The following is a 14,445-nucleotide window of genomic DNA, read 5'->3' on the forward strand; positions in this document are numbered from 1 at the left end:
GTAGCTGGCTGCATTTGGATAGCTTTAGCTTTTGCCACTTTTGTTTGCTTAGTTTTTCTTCACTTCTTTAAAATGATTTAAGTGTCTGATTAGGTTTGTTGTTATGATGTTTTTCTGGTCGTCTCTGCACACCTTACTTTGGTGACTCCACGCTAAGTTGTTGTTAGCTGGTATGCAACTGGTATGAGGCTGACTGGCCGGTCACCAATCAGGGTCTAGAATGCTGCTGAAAATGTGAAAAAGTCACAAGGCTTTTGCACATTGCTCGACTTATTCTAAGTTCTTTAAATAATCCTCATGAATCCTCATGACTATAAATACCTTGGAGTACACATTGACAATAAACTGGACTGGGCTAAAAACACCACAGCACTTTACAGGAAGGGCCAGAGTCGTCTCTATTTTTTGAGGCGACTGAGGTCCTTCAACATCTGCCAGAAAATGCTGAGGATTTTCTATGAGTCTGTTGTGGCCAGTGCGATCCTCTATGCTGTTGCATGCTGGGGGAGCAGGCTGAGGGTCGCAGATGCCAACAGACTGGTGAGTGTATAAACTGATCCGTAAGGCCAGCAAGGTTGTGGGGATGGAGCTGGACTCCCTCAAGGTGGTGTCGGAGAGGCGGATGCTGTCCAAGATAAAGACAATGTTGGATAACACCTCCCACCCACTCCATGACATGTTGGTCAGTCACAGGAGCTCGTTCAGTGAGAGACTGAGATTACCGAAAAGCACCACTGAACGACACAGGAAATCATTCCTGCCTGTGGCCATCTCCCTGTACAACGCATCCACTTAACACACTGTTTGCTGCTACAACTACACATGTTTCTTTTCCAAATATTTATTTATAAGTGACTTATGTATGTATGTATGTATATATATGTATATATTGTACTATTCTTAGTTAGCGTATTGTCTGTCTTGTCTTAATGTTGGTTTAAAATGGAGCACTGTAACAAAAAATAATTTCCCCCAGGGATCAATAAAGTATTCTGATTCTGATTCTGATTCTGAATAGTTCTCCAAGCTTCTTGAAGGACATCCCAAGCTCTTCTTTGGATGTTGGCTGCCTTTTGTTCTGTTCCTAAGAGAATCCCACACTGTTTTAATAATGTTTAAACTTCAAATTTGTATTCAGGCAGTCAGACTCTTTCTGTGTGCTATTGTATGCTGAATCTGATTCTGATCGTGTTTGATTTGTGTTCATAATTCCCTCAGTTTTGGCAAGATCTCCAAAAACCACTAGCAGAAAACTGTGACAAAGACTCTGCCATGTTTTACAGATGTCCCTCCTCTCCTGACTTCTTACATACACACTGACAACAATTTGAACCAGGAATTCCAAATTTGGATTCATCACTTATCAGACCTGCTGCTACTGATTTTTAATCTAGTTCTTGTGTGATTTAGCATGCCTCAGCCTTTTCTCCTTGTTTCCCTTCCTTCAGAATGTCTTCTTGACATCCACGCTTCCAATGAGTTTATTTCTGAAGAGCCTTCAGTAAACAGTAGATGAATCAACTGAAGGGTTAGATGCATCTCTTGAGCCCTGTGTGAGGTCTTAGTTGGGCTTTTTTCCCTATTTCTTAAGGACATGACCTTCAGATACTGTTTATCTATTGTAAGTATAAATCTTAAAATAGGAATTCATTCTTGTCAAATGGGAATAAATGGCTTGCTTTTGTGACAGGCTGCTAGTAACAAAGTAACTAAAGATACCATTTAAAACTGTTTGTTAGTCTATTATGTGTAGACACATCACTGGTTCATTGCTTGGTTAGGTGCCTTTTTTATGCCTGAATGATTCATAGGTCAGTGTTAAGTGGCTTAACAGACCATAAAAATAAAACATTCCTCTTAAAAAGGTCAGGTACAAGACCCTGACAGAAAGATTCCCAAAGAAACATTTTAAAGACCTTCAGAAAGCCTGGGGAAATATTGCTCAATATCACAAAAACTAAGATTTAATAAATAAAAATACAAGAAAATCTTACTTAAATCTATTTAAAAAACAAGAAAGTTATATTTCATTAATAATTGGGGGGGTTATCAAAAGCACTCAGTGAACTTCATTAATTACCACTGCGCTATGTATGCTAGAAAAGTAATGACATTTTTAAAAAAGTAGATCACAAAACTTTGAAACCCCCGCCCACAAACACACACACACACACACACACATACACACACACACACACACACACACACGATGTTCCTCATTCAAACATGGTGAATGGACTTAATCTGTCTTTAATGGAGGAGAAAAATCATGGCCAAACATTGCCCTCTGGCAAATCATCTCTCGCCTGATCCTCCCTCTCTGCATCTCAACCTCTCTGCCCTAATCATTACATGAAGCCTATAAATAAATGCTGGAGCTGTCACACAAATAAATGGAGCTGCCAACGTGGGAATTGGTGGCGGGGAGCTGAAATGAGGGAGGCAAGCCAAGGGAATAACAATAAGCTCAATAATAATTTTCGTCAAGGTATGAAGAACATGAAGGCAAAGCAGGTAAATTCAGATAGCTGAGCGTTCTGGCAGGAGACACATGAAAACATCTCAGACCACGAGTCTAAAATTTCTCTGTGTGAGTGGCTGCAGGCCTCAGGTGCAGTAGGCCCAGCATGGGACTAAAACTACAATCACTGTTAGAGCTGAGAGAGAGGACATATTATATAAATATGAGGATATATTGTGCTGGCAAATGTTGAGAAGGCCTTGTAAAATTTTCCACTGAACACAATTACTAAATACAGCCTGGTAAACATCTAGGCGTTGAGGTATTTTCACTTCTTCTGCCAGGAGGACATTATTTGCCTGAATGCACAACACACAAGCCCAAAATTTGCCCTCTGCGATTTACTCATCTGAACTTTTAGAGGCTACCGGCAGCATCAAGCACCTGTGCTGATTCCAAGGCCAAGTCATCACTAGCTCAGAACTACTGCCAACATTGACAGGTTATCCACTGCCTTGGGCATGAAATCAACTCAAGTACTTGAGTTGATTTGAGATCCAAATAAAATGCTTTTTTTTTTAAGAATTAGTGCTACACATCCTATATTGTATTATCTGTGTATCTCTGTAGTTTGTTATTACTTCTGCAGTCACCACCATTAACACACTAACACAGCATGATTGTGGCATATTGAGGATTTCGTTAGTTAACTAAATGGGTTGCTGCTTGCCTCTGGCAAATGCATTAAAGTTTCTGTATAATTATATCAGATCACTGAACAGCTTTATTTTTCTAAGGCAGCGATTATTTGCAGGTTTGCTGTACAAACAGCTTGTCATCTGCCAACTTTTAAACTGATATCGGTTACCAACTCAAAATCAATATGTCATTTTAGAACGAATTATGAATCACTGCTTCATTTCATTGTGGCAATACATTAGAAGAATGGCGCATACACAGGCAATATGTCTATAAGCATACATATAAATACATGCTGAAGCTAATAAATGAGCTTTATGCTGTTTAGAATTACACAAGCCAAATGCCGTTATTTAAAAGTCGCACCTTGTGTACTGACAATGAGAACAGCTTTATAATCAGCTACCCCAGTTATGTGTGTATGGGGGCTTTAATTGACTGCCTTAATTGACTGCCAGCCAGTCCCAGTCAAGCTGCAGAGATCTGAGAGGTTGACAACTGGGAAAAAGCCTCTTGGGTGACAGTTAATCTGTGAGCCTCAGCTGCTCGGATGTCAACACACAGGGAGAAGAATGCAAATGCAGGCAGTGCATGAGGAAAGAAAAAGTAATGTATCTAGAGACATTTAAAAAAAATTGATTTTTTGAAATAATATGTACACAGTGAAAGAAACATGCATCAGAAACTTTAATATGAAGACATCCGAAGGTACCGTGTGCCTACATATATTATAAAATCCAACGGGGGACACGGAATATTTTTTATTTAAAAATTCTAAAAAGAAAATGAAGACGCCATCTGTCAGGGCTTTGTTAATTCTATTATCTTATTTTAAGTGCACTGATGGAAGAATAAGGCAATTGTCATTCACTTGTGAGTGAACACACACAGTTTCAGCAAATTAGCCTGAGACAAAAACAGCGGGGCTGGAAAGCATCCAGGCGTTCGCATCACTAATCCTGCCATCACACTGTAAAATTTAACACCGTTCAGAGTCTTTCAAGGGGTTTGATAAGCACCATCATTTCTGACTGTGCATGTGGGAGTGGTATTGTGTGCCTGTTCATGCCTTAAAATACCATTAGTGTTACACAGTTATTAAAGCACATAGATAAATACATAAATGTTACCGTAGTTATTAAAACATTTACAGAAAGTAATAAAGCAAAGCAAAAAAAGAATCATCTTTTTTTCTGCTTGCTATTCTTCTTCTTCATTGTCAAAGCTTAATACAATATCTTTCTCATACTTGCAACCATTTTCACACACCCAGCAGTCGACTTTGATGTGTAAGCTTCATCTCATTTAACTCCAGGGGAAGAATATACTCCACAACAATTTGAGTCATATGACTGAACGACGTCCAAAACTGCTATTCTGTTAGAAATTGAAATTAATCACTTGTCTACATTTGGGTACAACCCTTGCTCTTAATGACCAAAACATAAAGCTAAATGGGCTGTAAAATGTTTTCTTACATGGGGTTTCTCTTATCTGTGCAGACTCTTTTGACTTTAAACGTTTTCTGGAAAAACATTTTATTTGCGTGTTTTGCTCTGGGAGTATTATCGCTGTTTCACTGCATCCCAGAATGACAACAGATTGGTGTTTTGAATATAAAGTGGATCAAAATAGGATTATTAGTATGCACATATACACTTTAGTGTATAAGGATGGGAATAATGAAATTGGCTACATGATTGAAAATAAGTGACTTTGCTTGAATAGCACTTTTTCAGTTAAACAATGCAATAAACAGTGGTTTACTATACAACAACAGAAATAATGAAAATTGTTTGTTTCTTGTTAAATTATGCAACGTACACAAACAGGTTGGGGACAAAATGAGTGGAGTTTATTTTAAAAACAACATTGTCACAGATTCTTTACTTTAAACTAACAGCTATCCGTAACATATTAAAAACATCACCACATCTAATATTTAGAGGCATAGAACTAGAGGAGCCTCAATTTCTTAGAGGATCAAAAACAGAGTCCAGGATACTGGTGGGACAAGGCAAATCCAGTCTAAATTATCCACTGTAGTTTACCTAAAACAGCAGGTAAAATATTAATTTCATTGTTTTCATGGCAGCAACTTTCCGGATGGTGTGTTATTCACAGTGGCAGTTCTCTGTATGCCAGTATAAAGATCATTAAAATAACCAATATGCCTACGAGCCTAAGTGAAGTTTCAGTGATGGCATTTATGATCAATTAAACTGACTGTAAATTTATATCACCTTCTAAAATAACACTGAGGTTTCCTACATGCCAAACTGGGACATTTTATAAGGTCCCAGTTTGGCAAAACAAGACTTTCCTTAGTTTTGGGGTGAGGAAGAAAGATTTCAGTCTTATCTTCATCTAGCTTTTAGAAGGTTCTTGCTCATCCATTCTTTAGTGGCTGACACAAAGTCAATTTACATGATAGCATCACACAGCTGCTGCAGATTGGTCAGCTGCACATGATCTGAGTCTCCTGTTCCACCATTTCCCAGCACTGTTGGGTTGACATCCTGATGACTGTGAAGGCCATTTGAGTACACTGAACTCATATTCGAGAAACCAGTTTTGAGATTATATTAACTTTGCAATATGACATGCTATTCAGCGTGAAGCAGACAGCAAAAGTTACATTCTAAAGGGGATGGGCATGGTCAGCTCAATAGTGAGTTAGGCTGTGCCATTTAAAGGATGCTCGTCCATCTTGCCTCAGGGACTTATACAGCTTGACCGCTGTTAATGTTTAATGTTTCAGATGAATGCCTGACTCTGATATACAAGATTTAAACTAGCCTAGAATTCCTCCAGAAAGCCCAACTCTTTATTTCAGAAGATTAAGTAAAGGATCTCCTTGTTAAATGTGGCTGTCATAGAGAACTAGTTCATATATTTCAGTTATCAGTATTTAATTTGAGTTAATTTAAACTTAAGTGAGCATTGCTGCTGTACTGCTGTAGCTCTCAGACCAGATATTACAAATGACAAACAGAAACATCCAGACAAATGTCTAAACATCTAAAGTGTCCTCCAGTCTTCGGAGGGTTAGAGATGATTCCAGATTTATAATGGTTGTATGCAGCCTACATGAAAAGTGCCTTATGTGAAAAAAGGCAAGGAGGCAGAGCACATGTCTATAAACCCCAAATACAGCATAAGCCCATGATACAGTAAGTATTACTATTTTTTCCCCCATCTCCAATTTGCCAGTAAAAGTGATGCTACGAAGGTAGCAAAGAGAACAGCATTACTACACTAACCTTAAATTGCATTACAAGATTACACATCTTATCCTCAAGGACACAGAATAATAAGATGCTTTGCTTGGTCTAAATTAACCGCGGGTGTTCTAATTAAATAATAGCCTATATCTGTAGTAATTTGATTTGATGCATGACTGGAAGAGCAATGAAGAAAATATACAACGGGCAAAGCAGTATAAAAGTTTCCTGGGGTGGACCCCCTAATCATTACTTTAACTATAATTTCCACTGTTGGTGACTGTAATTGATTGCCCTCATTAGTTCCCTAAGTATCTTTCAGCAGCTTGTCCTGAACAAATTGTAACATTAATAAAAACTAAGATTCAAATCAATACATTGATGCCTTCTCTTTGATGTTTCACTCCATCTTTGCTTGCTAATTCTGCCTGTCACTATCGTATGTCTTTCTCACACTGTGCTCCTGAAGTGATGACAGTAAACAGTGTGGAAGGAAATTTAAAAGACACGAATTCGAAGCAGAGACGAAGCAGTAAAAGAGCAACAGAACAGAGCTGGTGCCTACCTGAGATAGCGCAGTGGTTCTATGGTCTCAGCCTCTGCCTCAGCTGAGCTATGGTTCATCTTGTCCATCTGTTTTCACCCAGCAGGACTCGGCAAATATGAGAAGGGATGAGCTGTGCCGCTCCAAAGAAAACACTTGCGTACCTTCTGTCTGACTCAGATTCAGTGGACACACTGACTACTTCTTTGCCTGGGAATAGACTGAGAATCGAAAGGGGCTTCCTCCCTCTGTATCTTTCTCTACGGCTCTTGATTGGTTCAGGCGCTGGATGGTAATTACTGGCTGCTAGATACACACACTCACTCACACACACACACACACACACACATATACTGAATCTTGTCTCTGTATCTCTGCCTCTCCCCTCTGTCTCTCTCTCCTTCCCACTGTGGCCCCGACTTGTTCTCTGATAAAACCAGCCGGCTGTGTGTATCAGCTGCGCTTGCCGGGAAACCCAGCCAATTAAGAATCAGGAGGCATGGTGCTCCTTGGCTGATTGGCTCGGGCTGCCACGATCATAGCTTTTCAGTCATCGACGGTGCAACAGCCTCCCTCACTTCCCCTAAATTCACAAAAGCACAAAGACGTCCATGCATACTCCCTGGTTGCCAAAGGATCCCTTGATGGAGAATCGAGAGCAAGCACCAGAGTGAGGAAACACTCGACTGCTCCGTGAATCACAAACACTACCATCTCTCACGTGGTGGTGAGAGATAAATTGAATCTATTACCTTAACTGAAGTAATAACACTTTAATGCCAACGTGGCTACAGAGCAGTATTTTTGCAGCTCCGGCATTAATCATAGGTGATATTATCAGCGTGATAGTTAGGACCTAATAAATGCTGCCTCTTGATATCAATCTGAAGCAGCTGATAAAATGTAAACCTGTTGAAAATGCAAACCTATTAATTTACACAGAGCTGCGCATGCACACAGAGAAGGGATATGTATAGCAGTATCACAAGGAGAACCTGTGGTTGCCAAGGAATGAGGCTCATGAGTGGGTTGTGGTAATAAACAATAGCCCACTTTCTTTTTTTAAAGGTCTCTCTCCCTTTTTCACCCTTCACTTTGCCCGGACTTTCTGACTCCTTACAGCTCAGTTAACAGACTGACGCCTGTATTTCTTTTCCATTACAGAATTATTCTCCTGCATTTTATTTCAAGCTGCATAAATGTACCTATTAGGAAGATAACGACAAATTCCAAGGAGGAAAACAAAGGGAAAACCTGGGCGTAAGGAATGTTGGTAAACTCTGTCCCCTAGTGGTCTTAATTAATATAGCAATAACAGCCCAATAGCAGCAAAAAAAGGGGGCAATAACCTTTGAAAGCCTGAACCATGAAAAAATTACAAAAAACCCAAATTCTTTAAAAATTTGGTATTTACTGAACCATCTGACAATATTTTTAGTAAATTAAATATTCATTTGAACACGTGTTTCAATTTGCATTATATTTCCTGGCATTTTGAGGGCAGTAACAATATTGCTGTGCCATACTGCAAATTTTCTTATTGATCCAATACCAAGTATATACAGTACAGGGCCAGCTTACTTCATTCGGTCTGCCCACCAGCAGCAAAACAAAAATAAGAGACCAGACAGGTTAACATCGGTGTTATCTGTCGGGGAAAGTTAACTAATTTTTGACTGGAATTTTACATCGACTTAAAAAGGAATTTGACCTTTTTAACTTTGTGCATTTAAAAGGTTTTTGCAATGTGTAATGTATTCTAAAAGAACAGCCTAAAAAAAAAGAAAAAGTGCAAGGGCAATGCACAGATACATATAGCTGGTAGTGGTAAACAAGCAAGGAGCCAAAAAAAAGGGGGGGGGGGGGGGGGGGGGGGGGTCAATTTCTACAACTCCAGCCTTAAACACACCAATAGGCACCAAAAGGCTTCCAAATTTTCAAAGTGGCCACACCCTTTTTCTAGAATCTAGATGGATGAGTAGATATGTCATTCAGGGAGGAAACTATACCAGGGTTTTGTGCTGCTTAAAATCAACAGTTTAGCTTGGGTGTATAGGGATTGTTCTAAAGTCGCCCTCAAGTGGCCACTAGCAGAACAGCAATTGTTGACTGTAAGCTGTCAAACCGAAGGAAGAGGTCACTTAGTTATATTTGAGTTTTCATATATATATATATACACACACACACACACACACACACACACACACACACACACACACACACAGTGTCTATGTTAATGTGTGCTTTTTAGCTTCATTAATTATCGTTTATATGCAGTCAGTTCTAGAAGTTGATTTACACCACAAATAAACAGGTCAACCAGCCATGAAAGAGGGATTAAAATTAGTTTTATTATTTGATAGAGCAGGAGAAAAAAAAAAAAAATCAAAAAAACCCCAAAAAACATTTTCACACTGTTTTCTTTTTCATTTGGGCAGCACTTCATTTAACAGCGCGTCGACCCCAAATAAACGGAATGGTGATGTTGTCAAACAGCAGCAGCAGGCGGCAGTAGTCAGGACAGCGCAGGGTTACTTTTAGCAGGGCACGAAGTGATGGGCTTATTTCGATTGCTTTTCTTTCGCATCCACAAGACGTGGACCGCTATCTTCTGCCTGTCAGGAATGTGCAGATAACCTGGAATATTTCTGATGCTACTTTGAGACAGAAATACGAGATCTTGAGCAAATCAAGTTAGAAACTATATTCCTGTACTTCTATCAGCAGTGTACTGGTGCACCATCCTAAATGAAACCCAGGTGTACAGTGATAACACAGCGCAAAGGATGTTCATTTACCTAATGCTGGCAGCACATACCAGCAGGGCACCTGACAAAAACTTCTGAGCTGAAGAGTATATGGACATGAATAAAGGACTCACATCCTTATGCCATTAAAAAAAAAAACAACAAAAAAAACAACAACAACAACAACACAAAAAACAAAAAAAAAAAAAACATTACATCTGTATTGATGAAATCCAGAGTGAAGCAACGGGCCTGTAAGACTGGGAGTTCTGATCAATGAAGACGTAACTGGATCATTTCTACGTGAAAAGTGTAAAATAAAAGATAAAGGAAGCTGGGAAAAAAAAAAAAAAAAAATCACTGCTGGGGTGTTCAGCTTGTCAGATGGCTATACCACTTCTCATTAAACAAACCTCTGTGATTAAACTTAAGACAACATTTTTACATTTTAATTTAGAGACATTTTTCAAAAAGTGCCTGTAAAATCATTGCTAAGTGGAGAAACCTGGACCACCCCAGGGGTTGAAATGAAAAGGGGGGGGGGGGGGGGGGGGGGGGGACAACACATGGTAGTAAAATAACAGAAGTCCACATGCAATGGAAAATTCCCATTTTACATGTAGACATATTGTACTTCACTAGCTTATCCTGTGCTGCTGCAACCTGATAGAAATGCACTATAGCTCATGTGAAAGGCAGAGTTAGCTCAATTCAATGACCTGACAGAAATCACACACACTTTAATGTTAAAGACTAGAAGTTCATGTCATTTGTTGCTATAGGGGTTTTTGCATAACTACATTCTGAATGCTGTCCAGCTTCTCTTGGACCAATCATAGGGTATGTGGGAGCCACTTGACAAACAAGAGAAAACAAATTCTAAGTGAAGATCCTTGCAAACTTAGGGCATACGCATATGTCTTTACTAACCCTATAAATAAATTCAGATAGTTTGTCTATAGAAGGGGGGGGGGGAATGCACCACAACCTATGACTAAAAGCAAAAATAATGTCAAAAATATGACATTCCTTACACCCCCTCAGTTTAGCATGAATTCATGTTTATATTCAGAGAGGGTTCAAATAAACTAGAAACCTTCTAGCAGAAGGGATTCCATTTGGGCTCCACTAGTTCTTTGGAAGGTTTATTTTACAATATTCATTAAGAATATGCCCCATGTTTTTCTTTTTTTTAACGAGTCAGTGAAACCTTAATTTTTATTCTTTCTCTTGATCTTAGAAAAAACAAAGCATTTAAAAGTAGGCTGCAACATGGAACCCAGCAGATGTAAAACCACCTCAACAGTAACATTAGCCTTTAAATTCAGACCTCGACATGAGGCCACTTCCAAAGTATCAGGGAGCACAATATTCCAAACACAGTATATGACTTACAGAAGAAAAGACAAAATCCTAACATTCAGCCATACAAAATAATCCAACACACATCAACTTCTCTATTATACACGCTGTAGGTTTGAGAGAAGAGGCAGTCTGTGTGTAGATAAGATTTTTTTTTTCCTCCAGTTTTCTTTTTCTCTTTTTTTTTTTTACTTTATTCATTTTTGCAAAGCTGAAGCAGTTCTTATTTTGTGGATGGTCCTCAAAGCTCAACAATTCCTGTAATGAGGTCTTCAGTTACGTTCAGTTTGGCAACCACAGCCTCAGTCTGACTGGTTCAGACTAGACAAGGGCAGGAAGTAAGACGAATCTCTTACGGTGGGTAATAGTATTTATTACTTTTCCTTGCCTAATCCAGAGGCAGAGGAGCTCAGGGATTCTCCGGAAACTTCCTCTTGGTGCAACTGGAAGGTTCAACCAATATACAGGGAAGGGGAGAGGCAACATCACTGAAGAAGTCTGTAAAATTGTACACATGTCATCCATATATCCCTCTGAAAGGGTACCCATTTTATATTTAACATATTCCTTGTATCTTGGAGCTGTCACAGCACAACTCCAATGGGGGAAGGATTCAGAAAAGGAAGAAGGTAGCAGAAGTATATGGTGAAAGGTGTAAGGACACCTCTATCCAACAAGAAGAGGCCAATTCTGCACCGTTTTGGCCAGAGGCCGAATCCATAGAAAGAATTAGAACAATAATGTGAATGGCTGTTATTGATGTTAAGGGAGCTAAATGTTATGGTGTCAAAGGGAGTGGGATTGCATTATTTCCATGCGTTTGCTGCTTGGGAGATGGAGCGGGAGGGAATCATGTCCAGAAGATATTCTCGCTGACGCTCAACTGAAGCAGAGGTCTTATGAGCAGACAAGCTGGGGTTCACGTAGGCCATGGTCACACCTGTCAAGGTACAAATACATAAGCAAACACCTGAAAAGCACTACAATGAAATACGGAAATGAAAAGGTGATGCCAGAAGGAATGGCACTGAAGAACAAAAAGTAACAGTACAACTCAACCTTACAACAGAGCGATTACTCCAAAGATGAGTAGAATGTAAGAACATTTGAAGTGCATTCTCTACATAATTGTCTCCGGTTTATATACCTGCATTGCCACCGGTCTGCTTCCTCCAGGCAGCCACGTTGCCCTGGTTACCACTGCCACCAGCACCAACCTTTGCCCCCTGCTGCAACGAGCGAGCTGCAGCATGCTTACCGGACCTACTACCCAGTGCTGCTGCTGTCACAGCATTCTGCAGCTGTGAGGAGGAGAAAGAGTGGGCCACACCACGAGCGTTAATTGCAGACTGGAGGTGTGACAGATGACCCTGTACAGACACACAAAGATCAGAGTTTTGGTGCAGCTGCACTACATTACATTAAACCAACATTGTGGCTGTGGAAAAACATTTAAACCACAAGCCTGGTCGTTCAACAATACAGTCAAATGCTTACCTGCTTAATGCTGGAGTGGTGAGTAGACACAGGTATGTGCTGCATGGCAGCCCTGACCTGCTTATAGTGGTGGGAGACCAGCACCTCATTTTTGGACAGTGAGGAGGAGGACAAGGTGGATTTAGAGATTGAGGAAGCAGAGGAGGAAGAAGAGGAGGCTGCCTGCTGGAGGATACGCTGTTCAATCTCTTGCTCCTGTTGGAGTGCTTTGACAAAGGCTGCCTTCAATCGACTGGTGTGCTCGGCCTTTAGGGCCTTTTTCTGATTGGACGACATGCATTGGTCACAGAGGATGGTCCCAGCCTTCTCCTTTCTCCAGCGAGAGGTAAAGTCAGTCTTACACTGGGCACAGGTGTATGGCTCTTTGGGAACGGAGCTGGCCATTGCTGCAGCTGGGCCAAGATTACCTACATTATGGATAACAGACCCATGGTAAACGCAGAGGTTCTTTGGACAAGGTTTCATACTATAACATTCTGCAGGTAGATCTACTGCTGTTCTGTAACATCTCCAAACTAGTGCAAACATGTACCCACCTCTGCCATGCATCTCCAGAAGTTTTTGCACCACTTCCTCTAAGCCCAACAAATAAATGAATTCATTATTGGCTGCAGAAGGCAGGAAGTTGAAATCAGGGGCAGGAGGTTTTGGTGGAGGGATCTCGAGCAGCGTCTTCTCCAATTGCTTACGTAGTGCAAGTTTAGCAGCTGCCTGCCGGCTGGCTGGAGAGTCATTGACACTAGAGTTGGGTGAGACTGAAGAGCCCTTTAGGCTGGTTGGAGAGGCCTAGACACCAAAAAGAAGAAGAAGAAAAAAAATCCTGTTACAAATGACTATGAAGACACCATTTTCATAGTTAGCAGACCTATGCTAAATGCACCTTACCTGAGGGATGTTGACCATGACATTACTGTTGGCCACATTAGCCACCCGAATGAGTCCCTGCTGAATGATCCTCTGGCCCTGGACCTGGACATTGGGCACAGAAGCCCTCGGAGCCAGCAAGAGTGGAGGGGGCCCTGAGCCGCTATGCTGCTGCTGTTGCTGACGTAGACTGGCTATCTGCTGGGGAGTCACTGCAATAGGCTGATAGCCACCAATGGACACACAAAAACAGACATTAGAGAGGACAACTATCCACAAAATCATGGAGAGATGCGAGAAGGAAAAAGAAAATATATATATCAACCAAGAACCTTAAAGTTAGTTAACAGAAGAATAAATGTAAAAAAATTAAGGTTCTATATACTTCCAAAACACTAACCTGGGCTCCTCTGACCAGGGGGGGCATGACACTCTGAGAGTTGTGTTTGGACAGGATGTGTTGGCCACCCCGCACCAAGGGAGGGGGAATCACTGTGCCTGAGCTGCGACCCGTCACCTGTAAAGTAAAAACAAATTGATCAAAACTGAATGGCCTTCCTCCACACAAGTAGTAAACTGTCTGCCGTGTGTGTTATATGTCTTATCACTGCTATAATTTTCTGTAGTTTTACATGCAATTACACAATAGCAAGACAAAGTTTGTCAACTAACAACTCTGGTCTAATCGTCTATATTACAATAACAGCCAAATACAATGTGAATAAACAAACAGCACATGAACTGTTGTACAGAGTAGGTGAACTCTTAAATTTAGTAATTCAAAGAGCTAGATTATGCCGCACCATAACTTGTGTGCTTTCTTGTCTTGATATGTCATCCAACCTCTCCAAACCACTCATCTGCCCAAAGAACGCAGTCCCAAGAGTGTTTTATAATGAACTTAAAACATGTCTCAGCAGTTACGTTCTTTCATATTTGCATGCTGTGGTCTTGGTGGAATAATAGCACAATGACTACCAAGACCTGAACTTTCAACAACTGTAGAAAGTTTGTCTCATTGTGAATAGATGGATGCCCAAGTCGTGA

The 14,445-nt window shown here is 40.4% G+C and overlaps 2 protein-coding genes across 5 annotated transcripts in view; both read right to left on the reverse strand.

Annotated features, from left to right (window-relative positions):
* Positions 1-7,364, reverse strand: part of yjefn3 (YjeF N-terminal domain containing 3) — a 49,248-nt gene extending 41,884 nt beyond the window's left edge. Inside the window, exon 1 of one of the 2 annotated variants that reach the window (XM_085399340.1) lies at positions 6,950-7,364. In XM_085399340.1, the coding sequence (XP_085255466.1) occupies positions 6,950-7,017 (68 nt within the window). In that variant the 5' untranslated portion in view covers positions 7,018-7,364. The remainder of the gene's footprint in view (positions 1-6,949) is intronic. The other variant, XM_085399338.1, reaches the window with a different exon arrangement.
* Positions 7,365-9,783: 2,419 nt separating this feature from the next.
* Positions 9,784-14,445, reverse strand: part of gatad2ab (GATA zinc finger domain containing 2Ab) — a 37,196-nt gene continuing 32,534 nt past the window's right edge. For all 3 annotated transcript variants that reach the window (XM_085398186.1, XM_085398188.1, XM_085398185.1), the window contains exons 6-11: positions 13,799-13,915; positions 13,420-13,620; positions 13,071-13,320; positions 12,535-12,941; positions 12,185-12,407; positions 9,784-11,977 (exon numbers count right to left, since the gene is read on the reverse strand). In XM_085398186.1, the coding sequence (XP_085254312.1) occupies positions 11,844-11,977; positions 12,185-12,407; positions 12,535-12,941; positions 13,071-13,320; positions 13,420-13,620; positions 13,799-13,915 (1,332 nt within the window). In that variant the 3' untranslated portion in view covers positions 9,784-11,843. The remainder of the gene's footprint in view (positions 11,978-12,184; positions 12,408-12,534; positions 12,942-13,070; positions 13,321-13,419; positions 13,621-13,798; positions 13,916-14,445) is intronic.

The sequence above is a fragment of the Rhamphochromis longiceps genome, linkage group LG23, assembly GCF_057381845.1.
Source record: "Rhamphochromis longiceps isolate RC_006_pf linkage group LG23, R_longiceps_female_GT1.1, whole genome shotgun sequence".
Taxonomy (NCBI): Eukaryota; Metazoa; Chordata; class Actinopteri; order Cichliformes; family Cichlidae; genus Rhamphochromis; species Rhamphochromis longiceps.